The sequence below is a fragment of the Rana temporaria genome, chromosome 1 (assembly GCF_905171775.1).
Source record: "Rana temporaria chromosome 1, aRanTem1.1, whole genome shotgun sequence".
Lineage (NCBI taxonomy): Eukaryota > Metazoa > Chordata > Amphibia > Anura > Ranidae > Rana > Rana temporaria.
In genome coordinates, this window is record NC_053489.1 from 579,631,106 (window position 1) to 579,649,743 (window position 18,638).

Consider the following 18,638-nt stretch of genomic DNA (forward strand, 5'->3'; position numbering starts at 1 on the left):
CAGCGTGGCCAAACTGGCCCACCGCTTAGTTACTATTCTCATCCATGGGGACATAACACGGTGGTACCACTCGCTGCACCTGCTCCTCATAATCGAGGTTTGTACAGTGTTCCACCTCCTGGTTATCTTCCAAATTATAGTGTGAATCAGGCCCAACCACCCAATATGAATCACACTCCCCAATACAACATTGGGTCACATCCTAATGTGACACAGAGACAGAGAGATATGGGTATTACACATTATACGGGGACCTTTGAACCCGATTATAATGTCTCTACCCAAAACAGTTTCCTCCCTTTGGGGGACTTTGAGAATTTTGAGGGAGATAAGTTCTTCCCCATCCCTACCACCAGTCAGGCCCAAACCTCAGGAATTTACGAGTTGGGCTACCCGAATCAGCCAATCATTCAGTCCCAGTCCAATTGGGGTTTTCCCAGGGCCGGACAGGGAACCAAAAGACTGGCAGAATTAAAAGAGGGACTAGAGGGGGACGACATACTCAGTCCAAAAAGGCCCAAAACGTAATAGGGACGGGCATTTTTAACCTCAGTTCTCATACGTTAACCCATTCCGAATTATGTGTGCTTGACAAGGGTTTGAAATTTGCTCCACCCAAAAATATTAGCAAATTCAAAACATACATGGACGTTCATAAGTTTGTGCGCAAACTCAACATCCAGCGCTATATGTCTTCTAACCCTTTCAACCCCTCCAATACATTAGCCTCTAACTATGTTCATTCAGGTTTGAGTAATGCATCCACCTACAACCCTCCTGGTCACATGCCCGCCTCCTTGAGGGTGTTTAAAGATTTGGTTCTTAAAGACCTGGAGAATCTTAATGTGAAAAAAGTGAGATGTAAAAAACTATTGGAGGAAGGCATTAAATCATTGTGTGACAATAGGAATATTGTGATACGCCCCGCTGACAAGGGGGGGGGGTATAGTGGTTTTAAATAAAGTAGATTATTTGACAGAAATGCAGCGTATCCTCAGCGATGAGGATACATATACTCGCCTCCCGCTCAACCCGGGTGACAAGTACAAAAAATCTCTTGTCAAATTGGTTAACAAAGGTTTTCGTCTGAATATTTTAAATAATAAAGAGAAGGCCTTTTTGGTACCCAAGGCTCCACGGGTGCCTATCATGTATTATTTGCCCAAGGTGCACAAAGACCCCATTTGCCCCCCGGGACGCCCGATAGTCAGCGGTATAGATTCCGTGACATCCCGGGTGGGCAAATACATTGATTTTTTCTTACAACCCTTGGTAAGAAACATGCCGTCCTTTTTGAAAGACACCAGACAGGTCATCAACATCCTGACTGAATTGCTACCACCTCCAGGTCTTTTTCTTGTGACAGCTGACGTCACGTCACTTTATACAGTGATTCCGCATGACCTGGGTCTTGAGGCAGTGGGTTACTACTTGGACAGGGATTCGGAACTCTCAGAGGTCCAGATTGCATTCATTATGAAACTACTGCAATTTGCAGCTTCCCATAACTTTTTCTGGCATGACGGCCAATTCTACCGGCAGGATAGGGGAGTTGCTATGGGGGCTAAATATGCCCCCAGCTTGGCCAATTTATTTATGGCCAAGTGGGAGGAGGATGTCGTCGATGTTGTCTCTAGGCCCCACATTATGTTGTGGGCCAGATACATCGACGACATCCTCCTCCTATGGAGAGGCTCTGAAGAGGAGTTATCTGAGTTTATGTCTTTCCTCAATGTTAACAACAGAGGCATAGTCCTTAAGTATGAGGCCAGTAGAGACAGCATTAACTTTCTAGATCTGTCCATCTCTGTGAAGGAAGGAAGGTTCATTACTTCCACTCACTTTAAAACCACAGATAGAAACTCTTTTATCCCACATGACAGTTGCCACCACGCCTCATGGCTTGGAGCAGTCCCCAAGGGACAATTCCTTAGATTAAAACGTAATTGTAGTGAGCAGAACACTTTTTCTGAACAAGCTGGTGTTCTTACACAGCGCTTTTTGGAAAAGGGATATGGCCGGGATTCTCTTGTGGAGACTCTGGATTTCGTCACAGGCATCAGGCGAGAGGACCTTCTCCAGACTAAGCCCAAAGCTGACCAATTGTCCAACTACAAAGCTCCCTTTATTACAGACTTCTCTTGCCAACATGCCAGTGTCAGACACATTGTGTCTAGGCACTGGCATGTACTCAGAAGTGACAAGACTTTGAATGCTATTCTCCCTGACAAGCCGAGAGTGGTATTCAGGGGGTCCACATCCCTTAAAGACAAATTGTCACCAAATGTCTTGGATCCTCCCAAAATCCAATCAATGTTTTTGTCGGGTCTTGTGGGATTCTTTAAATGTGGGAGATGTCAGGTCTGTGCTGTCAATACAGTAGTTCCGAAGAGAACCACGAGTTTTTCCTCTAGACATTCATCTAAGACCTTTCCCATTGAGTCATTCATTACATGCTCTAGTACAGGTGCTATTTATTTACTACAATGTCCCTGCAGCCTTCAATACGTGGGCAGGACTAAGCGTTCACTCCAAATACGCCTGAATGAACATGTAACCAACATTATGAATGGCTACCTTGACCATTCAGTGTCCAAACATTTTTTGGTGGCCCACAATCAAGATCCCAAGGGCATTATATGCATTGGGATAGATAAGTTTCAGGCGCACTGGAGAGGCAGTGACCTTGTAAGGAGCATCTCAAGAACTGAAATGATGTGGGTTCACACACTAAAATGTTATGAACCGCATGGTTTAAACATCGAAGTGGATGTGAACTGCTTCATCGACAATTCCTAGTTTTGAACTTAAATCCTTGGTGCAATATGCCTCAGTTTGACATTCTGACCCTTCCTTAGTTTAAACTCATAGTGTCAAATCATGTGAGCCCTGACTAGTTGCTGTTGGCGATAGCATAGGCGGCCCTTCCTATACAGCAGGTCTAATTTATTTGTCACTGGGGTCTATAATATAATACATATAGTCTTTGTGTTTTTTATATATTTTTTCATGTATTTTTATATATTCTGTATAATATACTGTATATATTTTTATATTTCGTATTTATATATTTTATATTTTAATTTTTATATTTTGTACACTGTTTATGTATTTCGCGTAGGCATTGATTACTGCCCGCACGTAATTTATTGTACTGTGGACATAGGTCTCAGGTGCCCCGAGAAGCCATCATGTACTTATGAGTCTTATTACTAGATTTAATTAGGCACATTATTTTTAAATTATTTTTAAACGCGATTTTTTGATTATATATGCTGAATTTGTATTTTTGCATGTATATTCTTCTATCCAAGTGGGTGACATGGTGATTTTTGCTGGATCTATTTGCCAACAGTTTGAAAATGTGAAATGCTGAGACATTTTGTAATAACATCTGTTCTGCGGTAGAGTGGTGTGATAATTACATACACCACAACTCACATTGTTGGTTTTTCTTTGTGCTTTACCAAGATTTAATGCTCAGTAATGAAGAGCGTATCATGTTGTCACCATTTTTTATGTTTTTCCACTTCCCCCGTTCGGGTTGCATGATTACTAATTTGTAACCCTGAACAAAATCTTTTGTGTACTTGGATATTGTTCCCGGATTTTGGGATACTTGGGGAGCTGCCTGATTGGCTTGTGTGGCCTCCCAGCTTGTTACCCATATCACCGAACATCTCCAGGCTGTTTTTTATAAGTTTTTACATTTGCCCTTTTCTTTTCCCTGAGTTAAGATGGCGGACGGGGGATCACCTGAGACGTGCGCCCATTACTGGCCTAGCCGGCTCCGCCTCTTTACATGTATTTAAACGGTGACGCAGGACGCCTCCTCACTACCCGTGAACAAGTCTTAGTAGACGAAACGTCGGGAGGAGACGTACTGACGTCACCGAAATTTGAGGACTACACGTTCTACTGCCGGCCGGATCCTTTTTTGCTGTTTTTAAAGTCATTTGATGTAAGTGTACTACGTTTTTGTTCAATAAATGCCTTAAACGTTATCACACCATTGTGAGTTTCTCCTCCATGACTGCTGATGGTCTGGTGCATCCTGGTGAATCCGAGGACTGTATTTGGGAGAAGTTCTTTGCAGTGGCTGCCTACATCCCCCCTGTGTTTTCGATCTATCTAGATTTAGAACTCTGGTAAGGGTCAGTGTGTATATTGGTGGTGGTTTGCATGTCACACTGTCCGTTTGCCAGTCACCAGGGGAGTTGTTGTTGTGTGATTACCTGACAATATCACACTATCTAGTTTTATTTTCTTTGTTTGCTTTCTGGATGTTCCACTGATCCACTGCTGGGAAGATTTTATCAAGATCCTGATCTCCTGTGCAGCCCAGGTGTTTGGCTAATCTGCTTGGCTTGATCCTTTGGATCTGAAAATCTGGTAAGGGTCAGTATGTTCAGGGAACAGGGATCCAGATCTTCCCACTCGTTGTGATTCTTAATGAAAATTCAATTATACACAGAACTTCCACAGAGTTTATATTTGACTAAAGAAGATTTTTCTTTTCTCCTTGGGACTTTATAGTGCTCACTATTTTTTGATAAGTCACTTTTTTAGCGCAACTCCATTCCTTCTTTTCATAGCATTTTTTGTTTGTATAAACATTTTGAGTTTGCAGCTGTTTTGTATTGTTATAGATAAGCGCACTTTTTTTCACTTTTTGCAACTACTTACTGTAGGGAAGTCATTCCTTTTAACCATTCTTGTAATGTAAAGTAACCCATGTTCTGTGCATCTAATTTCCAGGCTAAAACAAGCATAACAACCTGTGGGAAAATAATAAATACAAGCTAATGAGTGTCTGAACGTGTAACAGAGACTTCATTACCACAGTAGAAGAACCAATTATTAGAATCTCAAAACACAACAGTCTCCCTAGGCACACAATATTGTTCAGAAAAACAACACACATGCAAGTATGATACAATAATGTAGATATCACTAAGAGATAAGAGAACGGGGAAGAGAGAGAGTAGAGGGTGAGAAAGATCATTGATGACCAGTAAACTAATACTGGTCTAAATCTCATAATGTTATTTTTTGGGAGGTAGTGAAAATCATTTTGTTCCTTAGGGTTCAAAGCGGTACTGTTGTTTTTGCTTTATTTTTAACAGAATAGAATGCGCATACACTAATTTAGAGTTTACAAACTTACAGAGAGGTAGATAATCAAGTGAAATCACACACAAAAGGTTTGTTTCCCAAAGGTCTGTTGGCAAGGATTAGGCAATATGTGACTAGAGCAAGCACATCTGATTGTTCTATATTACAGTGAGATGTTTCAGCTTGCTGAAAAACATATGTACAATGCAATCCAACCTTTTCCTTTCCCTGTGTTGAAAGCCAATTATCACTTCGTTGTCAAATGTTTGTACTCAGTCTATTGCCAGTATCAAAACAAAAAATGAGGATGCCTTTTACCCACCAATATGATATACTTTAGGCTGAAAACATAACCTTTTATTCTAATGACATAAAACCACACCTGTACATTAGTATTAATATACAGGATTATATATAGGACTTCAAGGGTCACATGGGGCGTGAAGGAGTGAGCGCATTGTTTCGCCTGACATGTTTCATCACGCACCCCAGGATGACGTCAGGTGTGCCAAAACATGTTGGGTGGAGCTACGCGCTGACACCATCGCACCCCACGTGACCCCTGAAATGCGGGTAAAAGAATTTGTGTTTTCTGGCAAACGATTTTATCCATGCTTTACTGCTTTTTACCCATTGTGAGTAGCCATTTGGCTTTATTCAATAAACGTTACATATACAGTATTAGACGATTAGAGCTCTCCATTTGTATGGTTTACCTTCTGGTTTCGGCTGGTTTGGATATCCCACTACCAGAGTGTCCCAGGGGCTTCCTTGTTTTCTATACCCTGCAGAGGTTGTCCTGCCTGTCCGTCTGACCATTCTAGCAATAGGTGGTCCCTACCATCTAGTAAGCATCCCTGATCACAGAGTGTAGGGTGTCACAGAAGGCTCTGCATGATTGTTTTTGGTGATGGAAACCCTGTTCAATCAGTTTTTGGATTACTGCATATTTAGCACGAGGATTAATTTTCTGCACATTTTTTAAACTGTCTTTCCTTTTATTCATCACTTGAAAAATACAAGGACATTATCTATGCAGAGAGTGTATCATGTCACATTATAATTTAAGTTTTATATCACTGTTGAGATTAGCACGATTTTCTGTTCAAATATATTTTTGGGCAAGTAACATGCAAAGTCTCTTTTGCAATAAATAAATAAAACTATCCCACACTTAATTTTTTTTTTTTTTTTTTCTTAAAATGCCTTTCAGAAAGCGAAAAAGAACAGAATAGAGCAAGGGCCAATGCAGGGGAGTTTTGCTCTACCTGGCTCTGTAAAACTGCAGGAGTTGGTAGAGAGGTTTAACTTGATGAACATCAGTGTTTTTGAAACTACCGGTATATTAATTATGTAACTATAAAACAAATCAAGAAAAAAAAAAAAAAACACTGGCCTTACATTTTCTGGTTCCACACCGATATCTTCACAAAATTTTTCCATCCCTTCTGGGCCAACTACATCATCAGTTCCTGAACAGATAGATAGAGATCTGTTAAAAGACTTGTCCAGAATTAGTTTAAAAGGCAAAACTGAGCAGCAAAGCATTACATTAAGCTAACAAAAACAAAACAACAAAAAACACATTTCTAGAGAAAATTCACTACTTGGCTTGGAGAGTTCGGGAAGAGGAGGGTTAAAATGATTCACCTCCAAAGCCCAGTTCTTCCAACTAAAAGAACAATTCTATAAAGAGAGTCATATCTTTGTAGCTGCTCAGAACACAACAGAGGCACTATGGAAAGTGAATAACTACACACCATTGCTTTTATTCTTCTTTTGATAAGATCAAACCTTCCATAGAGATGTTGATAATAGATTTTTGTACTACAGAAAGATTGAACACCGGCAAACAAACTTTAGACAGCCAAGGATAACCCCTCCTACTACCAGCAAAGCAGTACAGAGAAAATGATCATAAACACAGAGATGGACTCCAAGAAAAGGATTTTATAGTAAAGTATAACAGGGACAGTTCCAATGTTGAGAGGTCTATCCCAAGCAGCAACGAATGCAAGTCAATCAAATAAAGCAAGCCGCTACTGTTGTGTTTATCTTCCCTGCTGTTCCACTGAGGGACTTTGCTGGGAACTTTAGGGTAGGACTTGGAACACTGACCTCCACTCCTCAGCTTTGGGCTCTGGCAATATGGCATGGGTTTATGCTCAATGTTCGGACGTTGCCAGAGTGACCATCATGTGGTGAAGAAGTGGCTGCGGGTAGTCAAATGCATGAAAATGGGACCCAAGGAGGTAAAAAAGTAGAAACCACATCATGTGGCACACTGACATACTTTTCGATCCCTAAACTTATTTGCTGACCCCCTACACGCTGCGGTAGTTACTCTTGACCCCTAAACTCCGTTACGTACTGCTGAGCTCTACACCCTGCATTTTATACTGCTGACCCCTTACACTCTGCGTTACCTACAGCTGACCTTTGTACTCTGCGTTAGTTACACATGGCATCTAAACTGTTCATTACTCCTCACCCTTGAACTCTGCCTTACATCTGATCCCTGAAATAAGTTACCAACTATTGACCCCTCAATTCTGTGTTACTTAATACTATGCTCTCAATCTTACATTCCTTACTACTCTCCCCAGCCCTATTTTTTACACCTGGCCCCTGAAATCTGTTTATTGCCAAAAAAAACTAAACTCTGCATTACTTAAACCTGACCACTGAACTGACATCCAGTACGAACGTACAGGCAGAAAAGCAGGAGGCAGTGTGTCTGCAGGAGCCTGACATTGCACTCACAATCTACTGGTAGCGGGTGCAAATCTTTGCAGATCCTCCGAAAATATTTAATGCAAATGAAGAATGAATACGTTTGCTCTCCATGTATGAATGCAGTGTCATTTCTTAGTATGTGCGACTGACTTACTGTCTTACTTATAGCATTAGGTGATGTGCACTGTATTGTCTGGTTATACAGAAGCAGTGACTTTTTCTGTGTAGTGTGATCTAAACTGCAAATGCATGTAATGCTCAGCATTGTATTTACCACATTTTACTTTTAAAAGGTAGAAAACCTCAGAAAGGTTTTAAAAAAAGAAAGAAACAAGAAAAAAAAGACAGCGGAATGGCATGCAAGGGGTTGTTTAAATATAGACAGTCAGAACAGTTGGCATAAGGATAACTATATGTGATCATGCATGCATTTTATTGCAGCGCACTGGAAAGGATTGCATGTCAGCGTCTGATCATAGTCCAGCATGTGCCAGTGTCTGCTTACATTGGGTAATAGTGTCTGATCACTATAAGAAACCATGCCAGATTACAGAGTACAGTACATACCAGGGCCTGCCTGTTATCCCTACCAGATCCTGCTTACAGTTGTAAACCAGTGCTTGATCACAGTCGGAACAAATGCCAGATCACAGTCAGAGCCAGTGACTACCTACGGTACGTACTGGGGTCGGTCTACTATTCCTTACAGAGACTGTTTACAGTCAATACCAGTACCTGATTCTGCATAAGATAGCCTTCACAATATTAATGTATGCTCATAGAAACCAATGTAAACTACTACCTATATAGCTTTACAAAAATAGGGCGCTCGTGAATTATTTCCCCACACATTTCAGAAATGTATACACTCCAGAAGCAAATCTTTATTGAGGGGTCCCTCATACACTTGGCAGGCAAATATATCATATAAAAAACAGTATGTCCTCAGTAAATGTGCAAGGTAAGGGCTGAAGTCGTACAAATTGTGCAAGATAGGCACAGGTTATATATTCAATTTCCACATTTAGAAAAGGTTGAGATAGGCAGCAACAGAAGGACAGCGTGGGACCTTATTTGACCCTTTTTCCATCAAGGATACCACAGTGATTGAACTATCCTGGTATTTGAGGGTCTCAAGAAATCAAATAAGAAGTAAGAACATTAGGGCTGATAAATTTCAAATATACGCACCATAGTTTGCAGACTTTTGGCACCATTTCTTCCACTGACACAAAAGATGGGGTACTATTGGCACTATTCCCTCCACTAACACTAATGGTGTGTAGCGCTACCCCCGCAGGAGTCGCTGGTTTGTTTTTGGGTTTGGCATATTGAGTTACCTTGATATGGCCCAGGGGTGCAGATGTAGAAACAAACAGTGAGCGAAGGTCCAGACAGTGAATAAAGGGTTTTCCAATGCTTTATTTTCCAGGCCAACACAGCCAACATCAACATAAATTGGGAAGGACCAGGTTGATGAAGAGAGAGAGAGAGAGAGAGAGAGAGAGAGAGAGAGAGAGAGAGAACCTTGCAGTATCAGGCCTGGATATTAAATAGAGCAGTCAGTACTGCTCTGCATAGTACCAATTTGTAACTCGTCGCCACTCCAACTGAGTGGGTAAAGTGCCCCCGGACAGACCCTTTTTTATAAGCCTGGCAGCTGAGATGTCACTTAGGATTTCTGGGAGGAACAGGCCTCTCTCACAGGCCTGGCTCTAGAGCCTCTGCCACAGGCCAATTCCAATAACTGAGCTAGATAGATAAATGGAACGAATCCTCCCAGTAGATTTTTGCGTTGGTCACCAGATGACAGCAAACATACCTGTCAGTACTCTGGTCACCGGATCCCCAATTGGTTTGTTCAGGCTCTGTTGGACAACCTGCCTCCGGGTCCCCCTCAAACCAACTCCCCAATCGAACGGCACCCAGCCAGGGATCCTTTCAATAGAACTGGGAACCCAGTAAGTCACTGGGGTCCCCTTGTACCTCCGGATGAGGTCCCAAGTAGTCTGCAATTTTGGCCAGGTGGGCCACGCCGGCGGGGTCCATGGATGCGCGCACCCTGAAGGTGGATGCCGCACCTGGAACGGGGACACCGCAAAGATTTAGAACACATGACACCTGTCACAGATATACTCCCCTCCAGCATGCCCCGCGAAGGAAAAAGCTCCTCTGATTGGCTGCTGGAGAAACGTACTCTGCCAGAACCCCTCTGGCGCCAACTGCTGGCCAGGGATGGCATTGCATCCCTGGACCACAGACTGAACCAGTGGACATTTCTGGAATGACAGAAGTCCCACAATTTAAACAAATTGTGAATGGGAGCAAGGTAACTCTCCCATTCCCCACCAACTTTAGTGTAGTGCCCATACTGAAAGTAAGGGGGCGCTACATACTCTCCCCACTTGAAATTACACTGTCCCCAGTGTCTTAAAGCATTCGAGCCCGAATGCTGACCTGATACCTGCTAACAAAAAAGAAAAAAGGAGGAAAAGAAGGAAGGAAGGACAGAATTCACACATGGTAATACAAAATCTTAAAATGGCCTAAGACATACGACATACACAACCCTGCTATCTATCTGCCCATTCTCTGCAGTGTTTGATAGGTGGGTCCAGAAGAAATCCTGTATAGGGAAATAAGAAAAGCATACAAAAAAAATGTACAATATGCACCATCAAATAATCTTTTATGTATGTACAACCTCCAGGGTCAGGAATGAAGCTGTGCACTCGAGCTTGAACGCAAAACTTCCTTTCCTCCCGAGGAGTCCTAAGGTGGAAGTGCTGTGGAAGAAATACTAATTTGCAAGAAGTTTAAACATAAAACTTATCACACATTTTTTTTTTTTAAAGTAACGGTGCAGAACACTGCCCCTAGCGGTCAGTGTGCTGGTACTGCAACAGTCACAAATTCAAAGGTGCAGAAGTAGCAGCAAAGGGAAGTGAACAAAAAAAATGGAAAAATAGTTCTTTCTCCTCGTTGAATGTTCCAAAGCTGCATAAAAAAAGTTGGCAAGGTCCCCACTCTGATTGAACCCAACCCCCCCCCCAAGAGTTCTGCACAAAAGTTTATGTGGTTCTGGAGGAGCCAGGGGGAAAGGGGAAACCGGGAAGAAAAATTCAAACGGAGTGGGGCATACTTGTCCGTAACTTCCCTTTTTTTTTTTTTAGTGAGTGCCCAAACCTGGCAACTCACCCGATCACATGAACAGGGTCCCCGGGAACGGAAACATCGGGCAACCCGCACATGTCCCGGGTTGGAGAAGCGGCAAGTCAAACAGGAAAAAAAAAACACACAGCGGACTCACCCGCTCCTCAAGGTAGACATGGCCGCTTGGCCCGCAAGACGCACTCTGGGCAGGGCTCTTCTTCATTCTTCTCCTCGCGGAGCTCCAACATCCCCCAAAGCCCTGTTGCTCGGGGAACCGCGGCTCAAACAGGTGGTCGGGCAGGTCGTCGCCCGACCAGAACTCAAAGTCGGAAGAATCCTCCGCTCCAGCAGGAAGGTATGTCAGCGTAACAGCAGCCGGATCAGGCCGGATGGACCTCCGTATTGCCCCCCAGTCAATAGATTGGGGAGGTCTTCCCTCGGTGGGCACACATCGAATGGAGGCCGCGCCAACCGAGACGGCCTCGTGGGTGGTCTCGGCCTGTATGCAGGCCGTGCGGGCCACAAAGTCACTTAGTTCCCCCATCCCGTCCAATGGGCTCACCTCTTGGGGGTAAACGATCAAGGTGGCCGGTAGCGAAGCTTTAGTGAACGGGCCGACTGTGCTTCCATCATCCAGAGCCTCCGGCTTCGCGTTCTCGTCGGATGGGGGAACTTCTGGCCACGAGACCTCCACCTCCGCGGCGATCTCTCCCGAATAGCGGTCCACCGGTACTCTCTCGGGGGACCGATGGATGGGACATCATCGAATAACAGTGTCCGACATTCACGACACCGGACAAATGGCAGAAGGCGGACAGCCAACTCCTGGCACCGATGGCAGGCCAGGCCCAGTATTTCTGTGCCCTCATGGGACAATAGCGCAAACTGCCCTTGGGTGGTCAGCCGTATGCCCGTGTCCGTCACGGACTCTCCATGCGAGACAATCGCAGAGGGTGTCCCGGGTGCGGTCATCGGACGTCTTAGTGGAGCAAGAGCAGCAAGGTCTTTTGCTTTAGCAGAGGCCTTCGACATCTCAGACATCTCCGATAGTGATCCGTTCTGGTCGAAGGAAATGGTGGTTCTGCTAGTTTGGCGCGCTAGTGGGCGTTTCTGTCTCCTGCTGGTGCGAAATCCCTTGCACATTTCACGCAGGGGAGGGTGGCTCCGCCCACTTGGAAGAACTTGTCCGGACACGTTGCAGGCGCGTGCTAGGCCGCACGTACGCCCAAGCCTAGCCATGCAAGGTTAACTCTCTCGTGGCCGGACAGTTCAAGTACAGAACACCGGACACACTTTTCGCATGTTGCAGTGTACAGATGACCTGAAATAAACATCCATTGTTCCAGACCAGAGTCTTGTGTCTCTCACAACACAGAGGATATAACAGTGGCAACGAGAATGAGATTTACAAAGTGTCTATCAGTCTAAGAGAGAGACAAAGACATTGTGGATTGTCACCTGGATAAAAGCAATCACAGATCCCAGCAGGAAAATGTCATTAATCGGTACATTAAGTGAGCTTGATGGAGAACAGATATCCTGGAGTTCCTGGGTTGAGAGACGAACAGTATTTCAGTGCAAATGCCATCCCAGACAACAGGCAAGTAGCAGTATTTCTGACAGTGGTTGGGGCCAAAACATATGACACTCTTAGGGATCTGCTTTCCCCTGTAAAACCATACTGGAAATACAGACCCCCACCAAGCCGGGAGTCAGCTTGCTACCGTTGTGGGAATACAGACCATGATCACAAAGTCTGACGATTTAAGGATCAGACCTGTCATAATTGCGGTAGGACCGGCCATCTGAAACCAGTTTGCCATAGTAAGAAGGTGCGATATAAACAACCTCTGAACCCCAAGACAAAGACATATATGGTGGGAAGATATACATTATCATCTGAGTCAGAGGATGAGGAAGTGCTCCACAGGTTAGACATACATCATATGCATTCAGCACCCTGGGGCCAAAACATATGACACTCTTAGGGATCTGCTTTCCCCTGTAAAACCAGCAACTAAGACATTGGCAGAGCTGCTGACACTGCTAGAGAGTCACTTCCAGCCTAAACCACTACAAATTGCAGAAAGATTTTGTTTCTATCAGAGGCAGCAGCAGACAGGTGAAGAGATTAAAGCTTATGTGCTCGCCCTTCGCAGACTAGCCCCTACCTGTTCTTTTGGGGACTACCTACCTACTGCACTGAGAGATAAGTTTGTTATGGGACTAAATTGTGAGTCGACCCAAAAGAGACTGTTAACAGAGAAAGACCTAACCCTTACAAAGGCAATTGAGATAGCTTCAGTGATGGAAATGGCTGTGAAAGATACAGACCTGTCATAATTGCGGTAGGACCGGCCATCTGAAACAAGTTTGCCATAGTAAGAAGGTGCGATATAAACAACCTCTGAACCCCAAGACAAAGACATATATGGTGGGAAGATATACATTATCATCTGAGTCAGAGGATGAGGAAGTGCTCCACAGGTTAGACATACATCATATGCATTCAGCACCCTGGGGCCAAAACATATGACACTCTTAGGGATCTGCTTTCCCCTGTAAAACCAGCAACTAAGACATTGGCAGAGCTGCTGACACTGCTAGAGAGTCACTTCCAGCCTAAACCACTAGAAATTGCAGAAAGATTTTGTTTCTATCAGAGGCAGCAGCAGACAGGTGAAGAGATTAAAGCTTATGTGCTCGCCCTTCGCAGACTAGCCCCTACCTGTTCTTTTGGGGACTACCTACCTACTGCACTGAGAGATAAGTTTGTTATGGGACTAAATTGTGAGTCGACCCAAAAGAGACTGTTAACAGAGAAAGACCTTACCCTTACAAAGGCAATTGAGATAGCTTCAGTGATGGAAATGGCTGTGAAAGATACAAAGGAATTGAACCCCCAGAGCAGAAGGAAAGAGGTGAAGCAGGAAGTTTTTAAGGACAGCAGTCAAGCCAACTGCCGCATACTGGAAATACAGACCCCCACCAAGCCGGGAGTCAGCTTGCTACCGTTGTGGGAATACAGACCATGATCACAAAGTCTGACGATTTAAGGATCAGACCTGTCATAATTGCGGTAGGACCGGCCATCTGAAACAAGTTTGCCATAGTAAGAAGGTGCGATATAAACAACCTCTGAACCCCAAGACAAAGACATATATGGTGGGAAGATATACATTATCATCTGAGTCAGAGGATGAGGAAGTGCTCCACAGGTTAGACATACATCATATGCATTCAGCACCCTCCGCAATGACTGTAGATGTAACCGTTGAGAGAAAGAAACTCAAGATGGATGTAGACACAGGAGCAGCAGTTTCAGTTATCACCCAGAAACAATGGAGACAACTTCAGACCTGAAAAACTGTCTGCCCAACACCAATCAAACTGCAGACATACTCAAAGCAGGTTACGCAAAAGTACAGGTATTGTACAAGGGTCAGACAAAGAGACTGCCATTATATATCCTAGAAAATGGGTGACCCCTCTCTTTGGGAGAGACTGGATTGCTCACTTTGGTATGCCAGACATCGCCATAAGTCCCTGTAACCCTGTTACAATTCCATTAGGAGATAATGAGGGATGGGTGGTGTCCCTGAAGCAGCGGTTCTGAAAGATTTTTGATGACCAGTTGGGAAAAATAAAGCATGACTGTGTGAGACTCAAGCTGAAACCCAACGCTCAGCCTAAGTTCTTCAAAGCTCGGACAGTACCCTTCGCACGCCGAGCTGGTGTGGAAGCAGAACTAAGTCGGCTGGAGGAACAAGATGTCATCTCAAAGGTAGAGCACAGCGAGTGGGCATCACCAGTTGTACCGGTAAAGAAAGCGAATGGGGACTTGCGCATTTGTGACGATTTCTGCATGGCACTGAATTCCCAACTGGAAATAGACCAGTATCTCCTACCCAGAGTAGATGACATTTTTGCCCCTCTTGCAGGGGGTCAAAAGTTCACCAAGCTTGATCCCAAACAAGCATATTTACAGTTTGAGGTCCATCCTTCTTCCCGCAAGTTTCTGACCATTAATACCCACAAGGGACTGTATGAATATAATCGGATGGTGTTTGGGGTAGCCTCTGCCCCAGCCATTTGGCAACGAAAAATGGACGAGATTTTGGCGGACATTCCTTTCACGCAGTGCCTGCTAGATGACATGCTCATCACGGGACGGACCGACCAGGAACACAAGCAGAATGTGGAGCTTGTGTTGGCGCGACTCCAGGAACAGGGTCTGAAAGTGAACTTAGCAAAATGCCAATTCATGGTGCCTAAATTAGAGTTTTGTGGCCACCTTGTGGATGCAGAGTGTATACACACCACAGAAGCCAAGGTTGATGCTTTAGTCAAAGCTCCAGCCCCAACCAACGTCCAGCAGCTGCGATCATACCTTGGCTTGCTGAACTATTACCACAAATTCCTGCCAGATCTGGCACACACCTTGTTTCCATTGAACAATCTTTTGGAGAAACACTCCAGATGTGACTGGTCGGCTGCATGCCAACGTGCTTTTGAAGTTTCTAAGCGAAAGCTGTTGGCGTCACGCATGCTCGTGCACTATGACCTCCAGAAGCCTCTCATCTTGGCTTGTGATGCCTCACCCTATGGTCTGGGGGCGGTACTATCCCACATCTTACCAGATGGGTCAGAAAAACCAGTGGCATTTGCCTTTAGGTCTTTGACAAAAGCAGAAAGCAATTACTCACACATTGACAAAGAGGCTCTTGCTCGGATATGGGCAATTAAGAAGTTTCATCCTTACCTGTATGGTAGGGAATTCACCATACTGACGGACCATAAACCACTCCTTCAGATCTTTAGCCCTGACAAAGGCATCTCCCAGACTACTGCGGCCCGCCTCCAACGCTATCATTCAGACTGGCAGCCCTAGTCCTGTAGAGTACTCAATCAGTCACTCATGCGATGCAAACTCTTTCTGCAGGGTTCAGTGCTAGGAGCAATATATAGGCCGTCCCTGATCTTCTCTACAGGATCTGGGTACAGTCCATAATGGCTCAGAAAGGTGGATAGTCAACCAACCGGATATGCGATTCTGGAAAAGCCTCAATGGTTATGCAGCTGAACAATAAATGGCAACTTGCTAGAAGAACAGAGCAAAAAAAAAAAAAAACGCAGTAGCTGGATAAAATCTCTCTCAGGAGAGAGAACAAAATTGTCCATTACCTAACGACATTAGCAGTGGCGGTTCGTCCATAGAGGGTGCTGGAGCGCCACCCCCTCTGGCTCTCGCACAGCCACTGAAATACATAGATTCATGCATGAATCTATGTATTTTCGCGCTGCCGCCCACTATTCAGATTGGCGGATGGTGAGTGCCGGCCATCTGAATAACGGCAGCTGGTTGGCTGTGTGGAAGTGCCTATCAGAGCCAGCGGCGACGTGAAGGGAGGATGGCTGACCCGAGGAAGGTAAGTGCCAGGCGGGGGGGGGGGGACATTTTACAGGTCACAGTGGCAGCATTTAACTGGGCACAGTGGCGACAATTGCGGGGCACAGTGGCTACAATTGCTGGGCACAGTGGTAACAATTGATGGCACATACAGGTCACAGTGGCAGCATTTAACTGGGCACAGTGGTGACAATTGCGGGGCACAGTTGTGACAATTGATGGCACATTGGTGACAATTGATGGCACAGTGGCTGTGTTTGATGGGCACAGTGAGGCTGCAATTGTTTTTTTTTTTTTTCGTTTGCCCCAAAAATTTTGAGCACCAGCAGCCACTGGACATTAGCAAAAAAAAAAAGTTATGCAGGGTTGGGTTTCAGCTTTGTTTTTTGGCAGTGTTCAATCATCTGGAGGTGAAGCATAACCCATTGGTCTAAGAAAAAGACAATCCTCTGTCATGTGATCTATGATACTTATTTGGGTACAGTATTGCATGACTGAGTATCAAACTATAACGGCACTGAAAACTGAAAAAATGACCTGGACAAGAAGGGGGTGAAACATGCCGGTCCTGAAGAGGTTACTAGAAGTTGTTGTAAGCACCCCTGGCAATGTTACATAGCTTGTCCTAACTGCTGTAACTCTCCACTTTCTGTGGAGAAAAAATAGAAATAAAAGCATATAAAATAAATAAAAAGGTGTCACACATTGAATACTAAAATTAGATGTATTAACCTCATATAGTTACCAGAATACAATATTTTGTGCTATAGTGATCCTTTAAAATGCATAATGTTTTTACGGATTACATAGTTGTATTAGTCTCGATTCACACCTATGCATGTTGCTTTGGAGCGTTTTTGCAGTGCTTTTTGCGGTGCTTGCTGCGTTTTTTGACTTGCGTTTTTACCGCGATTTTGCTGCGATTTGCGTTTTTTTTTCTTCATAAATTTAATTTTTTTTACATTTAATTTAACAACCAGCTATAAACATAGTTACATAGTTACATAGTTACATAGTTAGTCAGGTTGAAAAAAGACACAAGTCCATCCAGTTCAACCACAAAAAACAAAATAAAAAAACACAGTAAAATCCTATACACCCAACTTCATACCCACAGTTGATCCAGAGGAAGGCAAAAAACCCCAGCAGAGCATGATCCAATTTGCTACAGCAGGGGAAAAAATTCCTTCCTGATCCCCCGAGAGGCAATCGGATTTACCCTGGATCAACTTTACCTACAAATCTTAGTACTCAGTTATATTCTGTACATTTAGGAAAGAATCCAGACCTTTCTTACACAGGTTTAAAAAAAACGCAAAACGCAAAATCGCGGTAAAAACGCATGCAAAACACTGCTTTTTGCGGTGAAAAAAGTCCCCGACCCTTTACAAAAACGCAGAGGCACAAAAAAGCATTGATATGAACATGTTCTACAGGAAAAACGCAAAATGCACCAAAAAACGCATTAGTGTGAATCGAGCCTTAGACAGCACACACATTAATCTTTGTTTTTCGTTCAGCCACAGGGTTGAACTAATTTTTTTTTTTTTCTGATTCTCCCATCTACACATTCAAGGATGAATGGGGGAAATCACACCAGCTGTGCTATTATATTCCGATGGCAGTAGGCGGCACAGATTATTTGGGAAAAAACAGAGGTCAATTGTTAGCATGACTTCTGTACAACCAAGGTGTCCATACATGGATTAAAATTTGTTTGGTCCCTGCTGAACTGGCAGAATTGTGATCAATGCACGGCTGACTTTAATCCTATTTTTTTTTTATTATTATTATTATTTATGCCTGGTTTTAACCACTTTAATACAAGTCACATTCACCCCCTTCCTGCCCAGGCCAATTTTCAGCTTTCAGTGCCATCACACTTTGAATGAAAATTGCGGGGTTATGCAATGCTGTACCTAAACAACATTTTTATAATTTTTGTAGAGACAGATAAAGCTTTCTTTTGGTGGTATTTAATCACCACTGAGTTTTAAAAGTTTTGCTAAACAAACAAAAAAATTAGGAAAAAAAATAAAGTTTTTGTTATAAAATTTTGTAAATAAGTAATTTTTCTCCTTCACTGATGTACGCTGATGAGGCTGCACTGACAGGCACCGATAGAAGTCACTGGCATGCAGCACTGATGGGCAGCCTTTATGGTCACTGATAGGCATCACTGATGGGCACTGAAAGGCAGCACTAATGGGCATTGATAAGCACG

The 18,638-nt window shown here is 43.8% G+C and overlaps 1 protein-coding gene across 5 annotated transcripts in view; it reads right to left on the reverse strand.

The window, feature by feature from the left end:
• Window positions 1–18,638, reverse strand: part of DCUN1D4 (defective in cullin neddylation 1 domain containing 4) — a 106,566-nt gene that overhangs the window by 27,288 nt on the left and 60,640 nt on the right. For 4 of the 5 annotated variants that reach the window (XM_040334908.1, XM_040334905.1, XM_040334906.1 and 1 more), the window contains exons 6-7: window positions 6,517–6,587; window positions 4,687–4,778 (exon numbers count right to left, since the gene is read on the reverse strand). In XM_040334908.1, coding sequence (XP_040190842.1) covers window positions 4,687–4,778; window positions 6,517–6,587 — 163 coding nt within the window. Of the gene's footprint in view, window positions 1–4,686; window positions 4,779–6,516; window positions 6,588–16,951; window positions 17,025–18,638 lie in introns of those variants that run through there. The other variant, XM_040334909.1, reaches the window with a different exon arrangement.